Here is a 17,801-nt window from a genome sequence, read left to right as displayed (position 1 = left end):
AGACAAAAAATGTGACGTACAAGGGGCCCCGAGGGCTCTCTGTCTCATGTCCTCCTAAACAATATATATATATTTTTTTTTAACACATTCACATGAGGAATTGCAGGTATATAGCAGGTTGGTGTTTATCAGTTCATTCAGTGTAAAAAAATACTGAAAATCTCTATTCCTGTTTAATGGTAAATGTCATGGTCAGAGGCACCTTGTTGTGGTTAAGGACTGCAGCACAGATACAGAGAGAGCTGGGCGGGGGGAAGATGGATAGAGAGGACAGAAGAGAGGGAGGAGAGTTATAGCAGGACGCTGCCGTTTGTCCTTGATTGTGTGTGTGTGTGTGTGTGTGTGTGTGTGTGTCGTACCGGACCCGCCTAACGCAGCAGACATGTGATGCTCACACGCTGTCTAAATTAAGAAGAGATCCACTTTTGTGGCTTGCAGATGCTCGAGCTGCGAGGCTTCTCTCTTCTCCGTCACCCCACTCCTCCCTCTTTGCCTACCGCTTTTTTCTGTTGAGCTGCATGTGAGGCTGACTGCACACACCCCAGCCTACAGCTAACAGCCTTTTACTGCTAACAGAGCGAGGAGCAGCTTCAGAAGAGCTGCGATGACTGGTCTGAAGTCAGTCTGAGGGGTTGACTTGTTATAATAAAGAATGTGGATTTGTGGAATTTTAGCAGAGGGGATGAGGATGGTAATGAGGTAAGATGCGTCTTACTTTGTCAACTTTGTGCTGCTGCTGTGTGTTGTTGTCGCGTTTGTAATCTGTGCTGACATTTCTTTTAATATTAGTGTATATTAGAGCTGCACTGAAAATGGGGTCATTCACTGTGTATTTTTGCCTTTGCTTAAAGTAATTAGCCTGGAGCCCTGGGTGGCTTTTTTTTGTGCCTTGTCATCCTTTTGCTGCTCAGCAAGGTGAACCAACTCTGCTTGTGGTGATGCCATTTTACTTTTCTCTATAAACAAGGTTCTGAATAATAATGCAGTCGCTTCAGCCTGGTGTGACTGTGCTCCTGTTTTATTGTAAGCCACACTGTAGTTGTTGTCAGTACACAGCTGATCGATAAAGCTCTATGATGCTTAATCAATATAATGTAGACAAGTGCCACATCAGCACTTTCCGGGAGCGCGACCAGAAAACCTCTCAGTCATAACCAGCCTTCCTGAAAGTCACAATTCACATCTGTCCTTTATTCATCTGCCCTAAATGAACCGCTAAATGATGAACTGCAAATTGATTTGAGTGATAGGGCTGCACAGGGACTTGGTGGTTAGCACTGTCGCCTTGCAGCTAGAAGGTCCCCGGCCCGGGGCTGGGATCTTTCTGCATGGAGTTTGCATCTTCTCCCTGTACATGTGTTAGTTTTCTCCAGGTACTCCAGCTTCCTCCCACAGTCCAAAAACATGCTGAGGTTAATTGGTAACTCTAAATTGTCTGTAGGTGTGAATGTGAGTGCGATTGTTTGTCTCTATGTGTAGCCCTGTGATAAAGTGGTGGCCTGTCCATGGTGTCCCCTGCCTTCACCCTAAGTCACCTGGGATAGACTCCAGCACCCCACGACCCTAATGAGGATTAATGGGCATATAGATAATGGATGGATAATTTGAGTCGCATTTTTAGAAAGAAAACATATATCATCTGACTCCAGCTTTTCAAATGTAGACATTTTCTGGTTTCTGTCCTCCTCTATGACAGTAAACTGAATATCTTTTTGTTGTAGACAAAATAGAACATTTGTCCTTTTGGGCTTTGGGAAACACTGATTGGCATTTTTTTTTGTTTTTGCCATTCTCTGACATTTTATTTATCAAACAACTAATCAATTGATCAACAAAACAATCGACAGATTAATCGACAGTTAAAAAATTGTTAGTTGCAGCCCTAATTTCAGCCTTTTTAATGTGCTAATTGCACAACTTCAATCTATGAATTTGATTTGAAAATAATTGTTCAGCCCTACTCTGCAGCCTGGCTTTTGATTAAATGTGGTTTATATACATTAGTTACTTTATTCATTTGTTTCATTGTTTGTCTCCTTAGCCTAATCTGTTTCATCCCTTTTTAATATATCCTTTTTTACTTCATTTTTATGTTTCTTTACAAATCAGTTTTTATCAAGTTATTGAGATTTTATATCTTTGTTTTTCTTTTGGGATTTTTTTTTAGCTTTATGTCTCGTTTTAGTATTTTACTTTATTTTAGGTCTTTTTTTAATTATCAGTTTTTTTAAAATCTAGTTTGTATCATTTTATTTTTATGTTTGGTCTTGTTATGCTGTTTAATCAAGTTTTTATATGTAGTCTTCATTATTTTATTTTTATGTTTGGTCATTTTTGTTTTTAATCTATTTTTTCAGTCTAATATAATTTCGCTCTTATTAAGGGCTTATCAGTCATGTGAAAACCACTCTGAACTGCACTACACTGTGTCAGTGGTGTTATGAAAATACGGTTTAATAGACTGATTATCTGAATAATATGAAGGACTTTGACATAGTGTGTTATGGACCAATGTCTCTGAAAAGCTGTTTTTAGTGTGTAAGGGTTAAACATAAATATAAACCATAGTCATCCAAGAAACTGACCTCAGGTACCCCCTTATACAGCTTCCACCAGAGTGCATTAAGGTATTTTAACCACCAGGGGGCAGGAATTACATTTCAAACAACTTCACTGCAAAAAGCCTTGATATCTGTTACTCAAGTCAATAAATTTTCAAGTTATTCATACATGCTCAGCTGAGGCAGCAAGGTTCTTAAATTTTAGCTTCAGTTGCAACTCTGGTTGGTTTTGGTGCTTCGAGCACGAATCAAACTAGTCCATCTATTTACAGATCTGACCATTGAAACCAGTCTGTTTGCAGCTATGTACTTTTATTTCCGGCACATAACAAATTAAGATATTTACAGATCTGACCATTGAAACCAGTCTACTTGCAGCTATATACTTTTATTTCCGGCACATAACAAATTAAGACATGCTGGTCTTGTATTGGGTAAACAAAGCTAAGAGTCTGCAGCTGCAGCTGTGTGAGGCCACACTTGGTCATAGTGGTGCTTTGAGAAAGTTTCCTAAAAAGACTAAGAAAATTTTTAACTTTACTACTTCTTCATTCAGCAAGCGCTAAATGACAGGTAATTTTTATTACATCTTATGTTTTGTTGTTAAATTTGACTTACAGAGATAAGCATATGCATTTCTTGCAAAATGGTTATCTTTGAAAACCACTGAAAATCATTTTACACTTTCTGCTGTTCTGAAGGTTTTTCCAGAATGTTTTCCATGAAGAGGCAAAATCCTAAAAGCAAACTATGGGCTCTTTAAATCAGACTGGCGTTAACCCTTTATGGGGCAAGTGATCATATTTAGTAACTTCCACACACATTAAATATCTACCTCTCAGTGAGGTCGAGACGCATGTGGTTTTCACCCAGCCAATCTTCGAAGATCACTCTACATTACAGAACACGGCATTGTGCCATTTGACCAATCAGCAGAGACCTGGAACGTATCAAACTTTCTCTTTTCCCCGAAGTTGGAAAGAGACAGACTTGCGGCTCGGTTCTCTTCCATATTTTCGGTCGAAACGTCAAAACTAACCTTGGTTAGTTGACCAAACTCATGCATTTTACGGTTGAGTACTTGTGCTAAGTGACAATATATTCATAGCAGAACTACTCAACCGTAAAAACATTCCAAGAAAAGAGATAATATAGACATTTCTTGGAATTATTTTAATTTTTTGTAATTTATTTTTTATTTTTTTTAACCACTAACGGGCAAGGAACCAAATATGGTAACTTCTTTGATGTTGAATTTCAACATGAAAATTAAAAATTTAGAACAATGTCACAAAAGTAAAAAATTCTTATATCCTCCAATAACACTCGGGATGAAATGTTGAATTTCAAAGTATTTCAATGAGTGCCCTTTAAAGGATTAACATGAACACACCTCTAATGGTATCTTTCTCCTTGTAGCCCAGGCCCTGGAGCGGATGATGAGTCCTACAGGTCCCAGCCCAAACCCCAATGTCCCCTCTGAGTACTGCAGCACCATCCCCCCTCTGCAGCAGGCTCGAGCCGCCGGCACTCTAAACTCTCCACCGCCGACCGTCATGGTGCCAGTGTCTGTTCTCAAACACCCAAACAACGACAGTATGGTTACTCTTGTATATCGTGCACAGTGTGTAACTTGCTGATTGTTTGTTTTCCTGAGCTGTACGTTTATAACGATTTCTCCTTCTGTGTGTTTTAAGGTTGTCCTCGTGAACAGAAGCGCGTGTGGTTTGCTGATGGCATCTTGCCCAACGGAGAGGTGGCAGACACAACCAGACTGTCGGTGACGAGCCGCAGGAGCTCCCAGGAGTTCAGTGGTGTCACCGCAGACCAAACAGTAAGACTATTAGCCGCACAGTTTAGCTAGCATATTGTCACATCCTTTGCGTAAATACCACAAGCTGCTGAGAAACTTCTCAACTTGCAGTTTGTCACCAGGCTTTCCTGGGTAAAAATATTTAAGTACTGTGACCAATTAAAATAAATCTAGGGTTGAAGCAGGCGAGGCTTTGTATCACAGCACTGACCCTCTCATTTCAGCCTGGCTCAGCAGGTCCAGAGGCTGGGGTCAGTGGTTCGTCCGCCCCTGAGGCGTCGGAGTCTGTAGAGGTAGTTCGGCCACCGGTGTCTGGACCCTGGGACTATGCACTGCTCTCTGGAATAGGTTCTTCAGTGAAGCGGGTTCCTAGTTTGCTGCCAGATAATGAGGATGAGTTGCCACCGTTGCTCATCACCACTGGAGAGGATGACGGAGGAGGTATGTGTTTCATGTGTTAACTTAGCTTTGAACTTCAGCAAAAGAGGAATCAACATTGAATTGTCTAGAATCACAACATTTGGAAGCATATAGTGTATAATAAAAGTTAAAGCCAGTCTCTATCTTTGTCTCATTTTGTTTTGATCCTAAATTTAAATCTTGCAGTAACAAAAACATCAAATTTCAGTCTGTTCTTAGACCTCTAGTGAACACTGCTGGCCTCAGACTATGGGAGTTTCTGCACACTTTACCACCATTTTACCACTCCTGACTAGGGCTGAAATGATTCCTTGAGTTAGTCAAGTAATTTGATTACTAAAATTCCTCAAGGCAAAATTCTCTGAGTCGAGGCTTCGTTTAATCCACTACTTACTAGACCCCAGGTCTAGTATGGTGACCGCGTGATAGTCCGGACCCAGACTTCATCCTCTATGGACCTATCATCAGTAAATTATAAAGGGATTTTAAATTTGACGGGACACTTCTATTTTAACTGGCACAGCTTTGCTAGTGTTTATGGCGTTCAGCAGATCAGAAAAGACTGAACCAAGTCACTGTGCAGCACATACCACTCAAACCAATTAAGCAAGTATCAAAAGTTGTCGATAAAATGAATAGTTTAAAAAACAATTGACATAGGTTTTCTTTGTGTAAGCCAGCTCGACAAAAACTGAAACCTAAGAGTTAACGGGTATTAGGATGGTTTTCAACTTTCTTTGTTAACTCAGAATTTCTGCTTCAAACTCGTTCACATAAACGGGAGTTTAACGATCATTTGACTCATTTTCTACACAAAATGAAACAATGGCGTTGAACTGTTTCAGCAAATAGTCATTGCTTTAATGGAGAACAATGAGGAATATAAAAATATATGACGGTAAAAAGAGCTGTCACTGGAAATGATGCAAGACAGGAATGTCGGTAAAAACTGTTAAATGTGTGTAATGTATTTATTTTACAGATCAATGCAGCTGATTATTTCTCACAGACAGCTGCACAAAAAAACTATTAAACTTCATGTATTCAAACATATTGTACTGAAGTGCATGTAGGTCTGACAAAGTCTCATAATGAAGGATATCACTTTAATTTGTGGCCTAATCGAAGTGAAACTAATGTCACTTATTGAATATAATAAATATTAATAAACTGATCAGTTTTCTTATTTGTGTTCTATCAGCTGCAGTAGCAGCAGTTTAAACAGACCAAACATAAAAACACATTTATGTGATTTCTGCATCACCACCTAAATATTTTGAGTTTTAGTTGAATACCCCTGTACTACACTATATATGTAAAATACAGCGTGTATGTCTGCCCATGTTCCGCCAGGACAGCTATTCCTGTTGCACAGCGCACTCACTTCCTCTTTTGATGCTGTAACGCGCATGCCAAGCGCAGAATCTGATCACTCAATTAATCACCAGAATAATCGATAGAATACTCAATTACTAAAATAATCGATAGCTGCAGTCCTACTCCTGACATTTGGAAGATAAATCTGATCATGTGAAGTGTTAACAGATCCAGTCTGAAACCTCATCGGAGCTGCCCTGAGAATACATAACATGTTTGATATTTAGGAGTTAAAAGCTGGATAATTTTGTTACTAACACTAGCTACATATATCAAAACTGATTTAAAGCTAAAATATTACCTCCAGTTCTCACTAAACAATTGACAAACCGTCTTGACCACATCTTGCTTTTGTTTTTCATCACTGCAGAGTATTAGTGTTACAGCAAATTGTTGCACCATCATTTCCATCTGCTTCCCTATGAGATCATGAGGTGGTGCCCTCCTCCCCGATTGTTCCCACTGGCACGACAATCTTAATATTATTCTGTCGTGTGTGACACACTTTTTTTGTCAAATCTTTAGTATGTGCACGTCTGAGATTAGACGAAAAAGAATACATGTAGATTTGTGATGCAGCTTAATTTCAAAAATTCATCAGGATTTCATAACTCCTATAGTCTGAACTGCGATGGACTTGTTTTGTATGCAAGAAACATCAATTAATGCTGCTTTGTTTTCTGTGCAGATGTTTTGGTTGAGGAAAGTCCTGCCCCATGCCAGATTTTGCACTTACTAGAGGAGGGAGGACCTTGTCCTCTGACGTTCGTTCTGAATGCCAACCTCCTAATCAACGTCAAACTGGTTACAAGTAAGTAAAATACATAAGACCTAATAGAAATGTTCAGGGACTGTGTCTACAGAAATTATGAATCCTACCTGATTTAGTATTAACTGGCATTCACTTCTAAGTAGTCTCCTTGTGCAAAAACATAGGACTTCCAGTGCTTCTGCAGCAGTTGAATTTAACCTGAAAGTATTGTTTTGTAATTCTATGTAATGTTCTATGTCTGTGTAGAGCTGAATTTCCTAAAATGTGTCAAAACAGTGACCCATCGATTTGAATTTGATTTTGGGGAGAAGGAAGAAGTTGCAGGGAGCCAGATCTGATTAGTAGGGCGGGTTTGAGAGTGACAGCAATGTTGTTGTGGCCAGAAAACCTTCCCTAGATGTAGAGACTGTTCTTTTTCCACTGTGAAAACTGCTGTGTCTGCTCTTGACGATAACTGCAGACCCACCACTGATCTGCATTGATGATTCTCCACAGGATGGCTGCATCATCTTGGGTGCTAAATGTGATATTTGCTTTCTGTAAAAATTTGAGCTCTGTGGAGAAGGTGCAAATGCTCACCTTGTTAGTGGTCGCAAAACCAAGTGAAACACAGGTCATGATGTTCATAGCGCAAAATCACGCAAAATCCTGACTAATGGTCATCACACACTCCATGCACATGCACCGGAAATAGTCTCACAACTTTGTCATCACATTGTAAATTGTAAATCCTTGAGATGAAGAATCTTTGGATGCTTTCAACACGTTGGTCACGTTTTCCTGAAGAAGAACTCCTGTGAACTGTCTGGGGTTTTTTATTTGTTTTGTTTTATCTTCCAGATTCCAGCAGGCAATGCTGGTGCTTTGGATCTAATGGACTGCAGGCTCTAGGACAGAAAGAAGTGGTGTTTCTGTTGGAGTGTTTGCCAGAAGAAAAAACTCTGCCAAAAGACCTCTTCACCCTCTATCTCAGCATTTACCAAGACGCCCAAAAAGGTTGAAAGTGCAAATGAATGTATATTTAAAAACCAACTTTATTTACTCTTGAAAACACAAATCTACAGACTTACCATCTTCTGTTACAGGAAAATTTTTGGAGGAGCTGGATAACGTGACATTCACAAGCAGTTTCTTGGGCAGCAAGGATCACGCTGGCATGCTGTTCTTCTCTTCCACCTGTCAGTCTCTGGATGGACTCACTCTGCCTTCACAGCCTTTCCTGTTCGGCCTGCTCATCCAGAAACTGGAGGTTCCCTGGGCCAAAGTCTTTCCACTCAGACTGCTTCTCCGGCTCGGAGCTGAATACAGCGGTGTGTAGTTTACCGTCAATCCTGTCTGTGTTTTAAACCAGAACTGTCACCAGAACTTCCACTTAAATGTTTATGTACTTTGACTTAATATAGGACTTTTTCTTTTAATAGAGTAATTTTACTTTGCTGTCTTGGTACTTTGACCTAAGATAATAAAACTAATATTTGTTCCATCACTGTTGACTGGAAGTGTAAGTAGCTTTGCAAGTAATGTACTTACTCAGATTTGTCTTCTTCTGTCTTCTCAGTTGTGAAGATTAGATCTTTCAGTATTTTATGGAAAATTACACACAAAAGATTGTGCAGTTTAGAAAAAATGACGTCAGGTGTTTTTTTGCTTTATTTTTGGAATATTCCTAGAAGACTTTTGGAAAATAAATTCTTTAGAGTTTACGCATGGATGAACTAACCTAAATCTTTTCTCTTTTTTAGTTTATCCCACTGCACTGATAAGTGTGCGTTTTCGGGACTCTGTGTATCGAGAGACAGGACACACCATTATGAATTTATTGGCTGTAAGTACCACCAGACAACCAGATGTTCAGAACTAAAGCCACACACTTGTGTTCTTAATCCCGCTGAAGCCACATGTTTAAATTAAGCAGCTGGCTACTGTTAATCATTCACGACAATAAGGTCACTCCTCAAACAGGGCTGAAGACTGTTGTGGTTTAAAAGAGAATCACTTTACAGCACCATCCCAGTCGTAACTGTAGACCACTGCCAGAGCTGTCTTTTTTTAAAGCAAGATTGTAAACAGATAAATATTTTAAAGCTGCTGAAAAATTCCACTCATTTCTCTGAATCCATACCAGCAAAGAAACAGGCACTGTTTGTTTACTGTTGTTGAGAAGAGAAAGAGGCAGCTTGATCTGAGAACATTTGATGCAGTTGATCACATGATAAACATATCCTCAACCACCTTGTCTAATACAGCACACAACACAACAATGTAGTTTTGGACTAGCGCTCATCTAAATGTAGACATTTTCTATATCTGCCTCAGTATAGAGGCAGAGATATACAGATATAGGCAGTGATTTCTGAATAGGAACAATAACAAAATTACATTGTGTGACACCAACTATGAGCATAAAACATTTAAATAATTTTAGATTTGTCGACTTTGCACACCTGATTCACAACTTAAAATCTGGTTTCCCTCCAGGATCTGAGGAACTACCAGTACAGCCTGTCAGTCGTGGAGGGCCTGAGGATCCACATGGAGATGGGCCACAGCTACATCGACATTCCCAAAAGTAGTTTTAACGAGGTGAGGGAATGTTAAAAGAATGATTTTTGTGATAAACAAAAATTGGAAATAGAATTAAGTCAACTGGTGATGCAGCACAAAAACTATTGAAAAATGTAACATGGACAAGTTAACCTGCTGATTTTAGATCTTCTGCCATGTTGGTTGTTGGGCTGTGATGTACAGTCTGCTGTCTGCAAAGTTTATACTCAACTTTTTGGCTACAAAATACTGCAACAGTGTTGACTTGTTTGACACAGTGACAGTTGGTTTGGAGTAAATGTTCAGTAAACCTTAAATAACTCAGAGAGCACATCCCCCACCAAGGCCAATGCCTTAAACTTGCTTAAACTGTATATTTTCTTTCTATGGACCTGCTCCACCTTTCCACCAAGTTTTATGAAATTCAGCTAGCTACTTTTTGCATAATCTTTCTGATAGACAGACAGAAAAATGGCACCAATCATATATCTCCACCTCGACAGAGTATAAATGTAACAAAGGTACACATGTAGACTCACAACAGTACAGCACAATGGTCAACTGGAGGATCTCTTTCTATGTTTTACAGATGCAGAAAGTGGTAAATGCATCCAACGAGCACGTCATCAGCATCGGAGCAAGTTTCAGCATAGAGGCCGACTCTCACCTGGTGTGTTTCCAGAATGAAGAGGGAAACTATCAGACGCAGGCTAGCAGCATGCCTGGAAAGACTCGCACAGGTGAGAATCCTGAGTCACGCTGACAGCTCCAGTTTCCGTTTATTATTGTGGAATAATGAGGATGAGGGAGGAGCTGGTAAATTAACATCACAAATGAAGTAGTAACCCTTTAGTGTGTTTTCCTACAGTGACTGGGGCCAGTTTTGTGGTGTTCAATGGAGCGCTGAAAGCCTCCTCAGGCTTCATTGCAAAGTCCAGCATTGTTGAAGGTAACATAATGGATTTGTTGCTGTATCAGTGCTGTGAACAATGGGAAAACATAACTTAGCTGTTTTGTTATTTGTCAGATGGGTTGATGGTACAGATTCCTCCAGAGACGATGGAGTCTCTGCGTTCGGCCCTGAGAGAGCAAACAGACTTCCACATACCCTGCGGCAGGAATGATGGCGGCGAGCTCAGAGAAAACGTCACTGTCCGCTGGGTTGACTGGACTTCACCTGTCAACACAGGGTAACTGTGCAAACAGTTATTTACACACTCTTATGAAATCTGTTCTCTGGTTATGCTTTGTGTTCCAAGTTTTTTTTCCCTGTTCCCCTCTGCATGTAGAGGGAGTGCATTAGCATAGACTGTCTTTTTCAGCTGATTTTCTCCCTGTTCATTATGAATTTATTTCCTATGTGGCAGCAAAACACGTTGCAGTAGTCTTCACAGTGAACTGGAGGTTAACCCTCCTAAATTTTAAGCTTTTTTGTTGTTGTTTTTTTTACTCACTGTGGGCTTATTTTTCACTGTAGTATAAAGTCTTGCACCTCCTGTCAAAACAGCAGAACTGTGGCTAGAAGTAGAGAGAACTACAAAATGTCTTCTATTTAGTATGACAGCTGTAAAACCATAAATCAGAAAAGAAACAACAAAATGTGATTTTGTTTGTTTTATGAAAATGTGAAAGACCTGGAATCAACATGTACAACATTTTTCTAGTGCCCACGAGTTGTTACTACTGGGACAAATGATGATATTTTACTACTTACGTTTTTAATTTGTTTCCATACTCATCTAGGGTTGTCACGATTTCAATTTTTTGAGCCACGATTATTGTGGAAGGAAATATTGCGATTTTACGATTATTCACGATTATCGACATTATGAAAGAAAAAAACCCAGTGTTTGTATTTAAATAAACTCTTTAATAATACTTAAACTTTTAAACATTTACTGTTCTTATAAAATAAAATAAATTGTTCCAACACGTCTTTGTAGTAAATAAAAGTGCAAATTGCATTACAAAACAGTCATTAACTTGAGGAACTTAAAGGCTTCTTTAGCTGCCATCATTAAAACAAAAGTTAGTGAGTAAATTCTAGTAAGTTCTAGTGAAGTGCCTCTTTGAGACTTTTATGTATTATGGAATGTTGCAATTTAATGTATGGTTGATAACGTAGTGTTTACTTTGTAAATCAAACAAAACAAAAAGACATAAAAAGAATACATTTAAAGATTCTAAAAACACTTCATTTTAAGCTTTAAATATCCTCCACAATTTTAGACAATATAACTACAGAAAAAAGGATAAATGGGAATCTTATTTATTTTTACTAAAACGTTTATATAAACAATTCACCACTAATTTTACAACAATTAATCCAAACACCCGGATCATTTCCCAGGGAAAACTCTAGAGTCTGACAGGAGGTCCAGGCAGACAGACAGCCTCCCAGTCCTGGAGGTTACTGTCTCCTCCACTACCACTGTCAGCGGGCAGCGGGGCTTCCCGGACCACACTCCCTGCTGAGGGGACCGGGCCGACAGCATCTTCGGAGGAGGGCACGGGCTTCCGGAGCCAAAACAATCGGCGGGTCGGGAGCTCCGGTTCCCTCCTGCGCTCCCATTCCCCACCCGCCGCGGCCCGCCGCCTTCCCCTCGCCTGCGGACGCAGGAAAGCAGCCCGGCTGCGACGGGCGGGGAACGGGAGCGCAGGAGGGAACCGGAGCTCCCGACCCGCCGGTAGTTTTGGCTCCGGGAGGAAACTCGAGGCACGGGGGGTCCTCGGGGCGGCCCGGCCGCCGGACCGCTGACTTCGGAACCGACAGTTACCGCGCGTGCGGCGGACAGTCCCATCTTGGCAACCTCATTGCGCACAGCGGCCACAATATTAGGGACACTTCGGCGGGCCGGAAACCCAGAAATTATTTTTTCTTTCTGTGCGACACGGTACGGGCCACAGACCGGTGGTTGGGGATCACTGCTGTAGTGTTGCCTACACACGTGCATTAGGCCTACGTCATCCCCCACCCCCGGAGAGCCACTCTCTCTCCACTCTCCACTCAGCGCAGCTCACGCTTCTTGCATTGCACCTCTCGCGAGGCTTTTCTACGGATAATCGTGGTTGTGAAAAATGTGACGAATATCTATAAGCCAAAATCCCAGATTTTTTTGTCACATGACTGTTGGTCACCACTGAGTGACTAATGGCTTCTTGGTTATACCACTGAATGCACAAGTTTTGTTTTTTTACAGGATCTAATACAAACATTTTTGCAATTTAACAAAAATAAATGATTTTGATGGAATATCACAATTTTAAGCTTAGGTTTGATTGATTTTCAGACAGAACTTTATGTCATACATGATGTGTTCAGGGCGATCAGAAAGTTTAAATTCTAATGATTCTTTCTTTTCTTTTTTTAAAGTTTGTTCCCACCCATAGGGTGGGAAATTGTTGTAATTAGCAGCTCAAAATTTATAATATCTGTCAAGTGATTCTGGGACTGTAATGTTCTTCTACAGTAAAACTAGTGGCGTCGACGGGAGACCTTTGGATGGAGTCCACAGTGTGAGGATGCAGCAGGACGCTGAGTTTGAGGCTGACGGTCGCTCCATCAGATGCACAGAGGTGAAGCTTCCATTTTAATTAACGCTCGTATTCTCGCAGCCTACATGCACTGGATGAATTTCCAATCTTACAGTTGAGATGTGTGAATGTCTGTGCAGGTGTTCTACCAGCTGAAGTCTCCCGACTGCAGCCTGGCGTCCGTGCTGTTGTCCTGCAGCGTGTTTCAGAAGGAGATGGCATTGGCAACCTGCAGTGCTCTGACACCTCATCTCGCTGTTCTCGCCTCCAGCGGCATCAACTCGATCTCGCTTCGCATCTCCACACAGGCTGACATGGTAAATAGCAAAGTCTTAAGAAGTTTTGAATTCAGTTCCACAACAAAAGTCATAGAAGATACTAAGTTAATCCTTGTTTTTGTATGATATAGTTACTTATATTACTTGTTTTATTACATGAATCTGCTAAAATATGAATCATAAAACACAGTTTTACAATTCTTGCTTTCTATACTTCTCATTCACAAGTATACCAAAATGCCAGGTTCATATGTAAAAGTACCAATTTTTTTTTATATGTCTGAAGATACCTTATTAAGAACAAAACCACAGCCATAAACTACAGATTTCCGGTTTCATGTATTTGTAGATTAGATTTTGCCCCTGATTCTCAGATAGTCAATTGTTTTGGTTAATAAGTAAGTTGTTACACCAACAGTAGATGATGGTGAAGGTACAAGATGTGCTCGGGGTCCTGTGTTTACAAATGACTTGTCCTTTAATGGACTTCACTATTGGTTACCACCAGAGGAGAATATCATTTGATGGCTACACATGTACTCATAAAGCTGGAGTTATGTCCAGTGGCAGTAACCACTATTTACATTGAAAGTTTGGCATTTCCACTTTATTTTTATGATGTAGAGATCTTTCGCTACACCGTTGCAGAATCAAAATTTGCTGGATGTTGCTCACTGTGGACTTATTTTTCTCTGCAAACGGAACGACTGTGACTAGAAATAGTAGAAGTTCTACCGCGTGCACACACGGCAACCATACACTTTTAATTACAAGCTTTGTTTCAGAGAAAGCTCTTTAGGCCTTTTTTAAAACTTTCCACTATCTGTGGAGCTCTCAGGTGATCAGGGAGGGAGTTCCAAATGCGAGAGGTGTGGCTGAGTTGAAGGCTCTGTCTCCCATGATCTGGAGCTTGGTTCTGGGCAGGTGGAAGAGGTCACAATTATTGGTGCGGAGGTTTCATGTGGATGATTGGTGGCAGAGGAGTTCTTTCAGGTAGTCTGGGGCATTACCTGAAATGCAGCGATGGGTGAGGAGAGCGATTTTGTACTGAATTCTGAAGGAGACGGGGAGCCAGTGGAGTGAATGGAGAATGGGTGTGATGTAGTCTTGCTTCTGCACTCTCATCAGGATCCTAGCAGCACTGTTTTGAATATATTGGAGTTTTTTTTCAATATAAATATGGAACAAATTCAAGTCTACTCTAAAGATAACATTAAAACTTAAAAGCACATTTATCTGAGTCTCAGGACTAAGAACAACCTATGTGTGCCAAAAAACAGATCTTAAAGTCTTTATATGAATGTTTTGTGTTGAGCTGTTCTAGTTGTGTTGAGTGTGTCTGTGTTTCGTGTCTCAGGTGGAGTACCAGGCTGGTTCTAGAGGCAGGCTCCTACCTCAGCGCTACATGAATGAGATGGACAGCGCTCTGATCCCCGTCATCCACGGAGGTAGTGCTAGCGTACCACAGACAGCCATGGACATGGAGTTCATCTTCTACATCACACATGCCATCTAATGAAGACTATGAAACACTCTGAACACACTGAACACAAGCAGTGAGAAGCTGTGGCAGGACATGCTAATTAATGCAACAGCTGCAGGATGTGCAGCCAGTTGCAAACGTTCCCACTCTGAAGCTAGGGATGTGAACTGATTTGGTTTTCTCTTAAGGAACCGCTGAGTGTTTCATGCTCACCAAAGCTGCTTTAATACAAGAAGCCAAACACTAAACAAGGAATATGACAACGCGACCAAATGCAACCAAACTGTTCAACCCGATCTCCTCTGCTTGGCCTTTCAGGCTCCCTGTGGGTCCGCTCGGAGCTCCTCAGTGAATGTTTCCCACGGACGCTCAATTGAAACGTCTCATTTGGATGTATTTATTATAATTTACCATGGGCTTGTTGAGTTAAAAGAGGAAATTAAAGCAAGGGAACGCAAAGAGGTGATCAGGTGCTACTATATAGCCGCTTAACATCCATAGTTGGCCCGCTGTAAAAATGTACACCCCGGTGATGCAAAGAAATCTCATCTCACTTTCTCTGAAGATACTCGGCTCTCATTTCATACCCTGGTTTAGGATGATACTGCACAAGCCTCATGCAGGAACCTTTTTCTATCCTCCGATTGACTTTTCATCAAATTTACTGAACTCTGCACAGTTTGTTGCTCATTTTAATGTGACACATGTAAGGTTCAAACATTAGAGCATCTGACAGCCTTGCATTTGGTTAAATGTTCTGTTTTGTTTGTAGGCCAATTTGACTTACAAAATATGCTGTACGAAAGAGTAAAATGTCCTGCTGTCAAAAATCAACAGACAAAAATATAGCAGCATTTGTAATATGGTATCCATACTGTTGCATTTCCACACTTGATACGCCTAACATAGTGAGTGTGGGGCTGTCACATTCACAGCAGTTAAAAAGCGGTTTCAAAATTAGTGCAACAAGTAATCAGTTACTTTCACAGACTATTTGTTAATCAATTTATCCATTTCAGTAATTTTTCAGGGAAAAATTAAGTGTAAATTTTCTGATTGCAGCTTCTTAAATGTGAATTTTTCTGATTTCTTTCCTCTATGACAGTAAACTGAATATATTTTAGTTGTGGACAAAACAAGACAGAGATTTTTAATGTAATGAATTAATCCAGAATTATATTATATTCAAATTCTACATCTAAGTTCCCCTGCTGGCTAGTATATATTCATAAACAAACCAGTTTGTGTTGTTTTTCCTGCATGAGGCCTCGTGTGAGCTTTTGTCCATGAGTCACTTCATTCACAAATGATCTTGGTTAGAAGTGAACCGGACTGCTGCATTTTCAGCCCTTGTGAGGGCTGGTTGACCGAGGTAACACCTTGTCCTGAAACTTAACTTAAAACTAAAGCCTCATTTAGACCAGATTAATGATCAATTCTGTGTAGGGATGTGTGGGCATAATGCATCATTCCTGTAGCTGACTTTACAACAGCATGTTGAGCCTACAGGTTCAACTCTCCCAATGGATTTCATTTCTTTTTCTGCATTGGTTCCAAAATAGGCCTTAATAGTATGTTTGATCACAAAAGTTTTCATCAACATCTGAATTGCTCTATTTTTACAAAAGATTTGCACTGAACTAATTAAAATGCAACAGAAGGGATTTCTATTTCAGGTGAAACGGCAAGTTTGTCCAAAATCAGGATGTAATTTCAGCTGTAATACATAACATTTAAGTCACGAATCAGGGCAGGTAGTTTTAAAGTCACCCATTCTACCCTGGAGAGAGAAATCCTGCCCGACTGGGGCGAAAGGCTCATTTTCTGCACCTTTGATCTCTGCCACGATGCTTGTGCTAAATACTCTTACTTTCATTACTGACCACTATTTGACAGCTGTAACTCAAACATCAATGACTTTTCTCTTTCAGTGTTTCAGCCTCACTTTAATGACACTTTAATCAGATTTTGCACGACTGATGAGACATTTTGTAAGTCATCAGGTTTGTTTTTTGTTTTATTTTTGTATAGTTACAGTACATTTTGGAATAGAGTTGGACAAGAAGATGGATCCAGATCTGAAGAAGCCAGGAGAATGTTAGCCTAGCGTAGCATAAACAGAGGGAGACAGCTCGCCTGAAGTTATTTAAAGCTAACAAAATCAGCCTTTCAACCCTATGAACTACAAGCAGTTACTGAGCACTTTACGCTCCTGTCACATTTTTACTGACCATGAGCTCATTTTTCACTGCAATATGAAGTCCTGCACCTCTATGGAAACATCACAACCATGGCTTTTGTGCAGTTTGACACAGTTAGCCATGAATCATGAAAAATGGAAAAAAAAATAATTATTTCCACTGAATTACTTATATTTTTGTACATACAACAAAAAAATGTATGTACAACATTTTTCCAAGCACTCACAGGTGTTACCAATACAGGTAAAACATAGTGATTCCACATACTATAGATATTTTTACTGCTTCTATTTTTAATTTGTTTCCATCCTCGTCTACTCTCTGCTCTGTGTAAACACAGCCTGCAATTTAGCCAACAAGTCCCAAAATTTTCGTCATATGGCTGTTGGTCAATGGCAATTTTAAAATGAGGTTTGTAGAACACTGTAATTTTGATTAAATGTCTTGATTTTATGCGTAGATTTGAAAAAAATGTTTGCCTACGGAATGGCATGGCACAGATGGACCAAAACAACTCTTACTTTACAGTTTCTGGCTATTATAAATGGTGTCATTTTAGCTATTAAAAAAAAACTATGACATGCCTTTCAAACCCACTGGAAGGTTGTGTGGCTCAAAGGGTTAAAAATTAAAAAGTTGTGATTTTCAGAAATAGTCCAACACAGAAACTCTTGAAAAAGATGTAAATAAAGATATAATGAGTTCATTTGAGGTGCTGCATTTTGTTACCTTTGGACTGAACCAGGCTAGCTGTCTTTATGCTCATCTATGCTAACCACCAGCTAACCCTGGATTTAGCTGAGTATTTATTACAACGA

The 17,801-nt window shown here is 40.1% G+C and overlaps 1 protein-coding gene across 1 annotated transcript in view; it reads left to right on the top strand.

Moving 5' to 3' along the window:
* The window catches only part of zfyve16 (zinc finger, FYVE domain containing 16), a 32,225-nt gene extending 14,536 nt beyond the window's left edge, over positions 1–17,689 (top strand). Inside the window, exons 5-18 of the mRNA XM_023293133.3 lie at positions 3,981–4,157; positions 4,259–4,395; positions 4,599–4,815; positions 6,860–6,982; positions 7,784–7,939; positions 8,029–8,253; positions 8,686–8,768; positions 9,422–9,526; positions 10,077–10,227; positions 10,356–10,436; positions 10,515–10,677; positions 12,958–13,063; positions 13,162–13,338; positions 14,657–17,689. Of these exons, the coding sequence (XP_023148901.2) occupies positions 3,981–4,157; positions 4,259–4,395; positions 4,599–4,815; positions 6,860–6,982; positions 7,784–7,939; positions 8,029–8,253; positions 8,686–8,768; positions 9,422–9,526; positions 10,077–10,227; positions 10,356–10,436; positions 10,515–10,677; positions 12,958–13,063; positions 13,162–13,338; positions 14,657–14,815 (2,060 nt within the window). The 3' untranslated portion in view covers positions 14,816–17,689. The remainder of the gene's footprint in view (positions 1–3,980; positions 4,158–4,258; positions 4,396–4,598; positions 4,816–6,859; positions 6,983–7,783; positions 7,940–8,028; positions 8,254–8,685; positions 8,769–9,421; positions 9,527–10,076; positions 10,228–10,355; positions 10,437–10,514; positions 10,678–12,957; positions 13,064–13,161; positions 13,339–14,656) is intronic.
* The last annotated feature ends 112 nt before the right edge of the window (positions 17,690–17,801 follow it).

The sequence above is a fragment of the Amphiprion ocellaris genome, chromosome 17 (assembly GCF_022539595.1).
Source record: "Amphiprion ocellaris isolate individual 3 ecotype Okinawa chromosome 17, ASM2253959v1, whole genome shotgun sequence".
NCBI lineage: Eukaryota > Metazoa > Chordata > Actinopteri > Pomacentridae > Amphiprion > Amphiprion ocellaris.
Note: the sequence above shows the minus strand (reverse complement) of the source record. Positions and strands in the feature narration are given on the sequence as shown.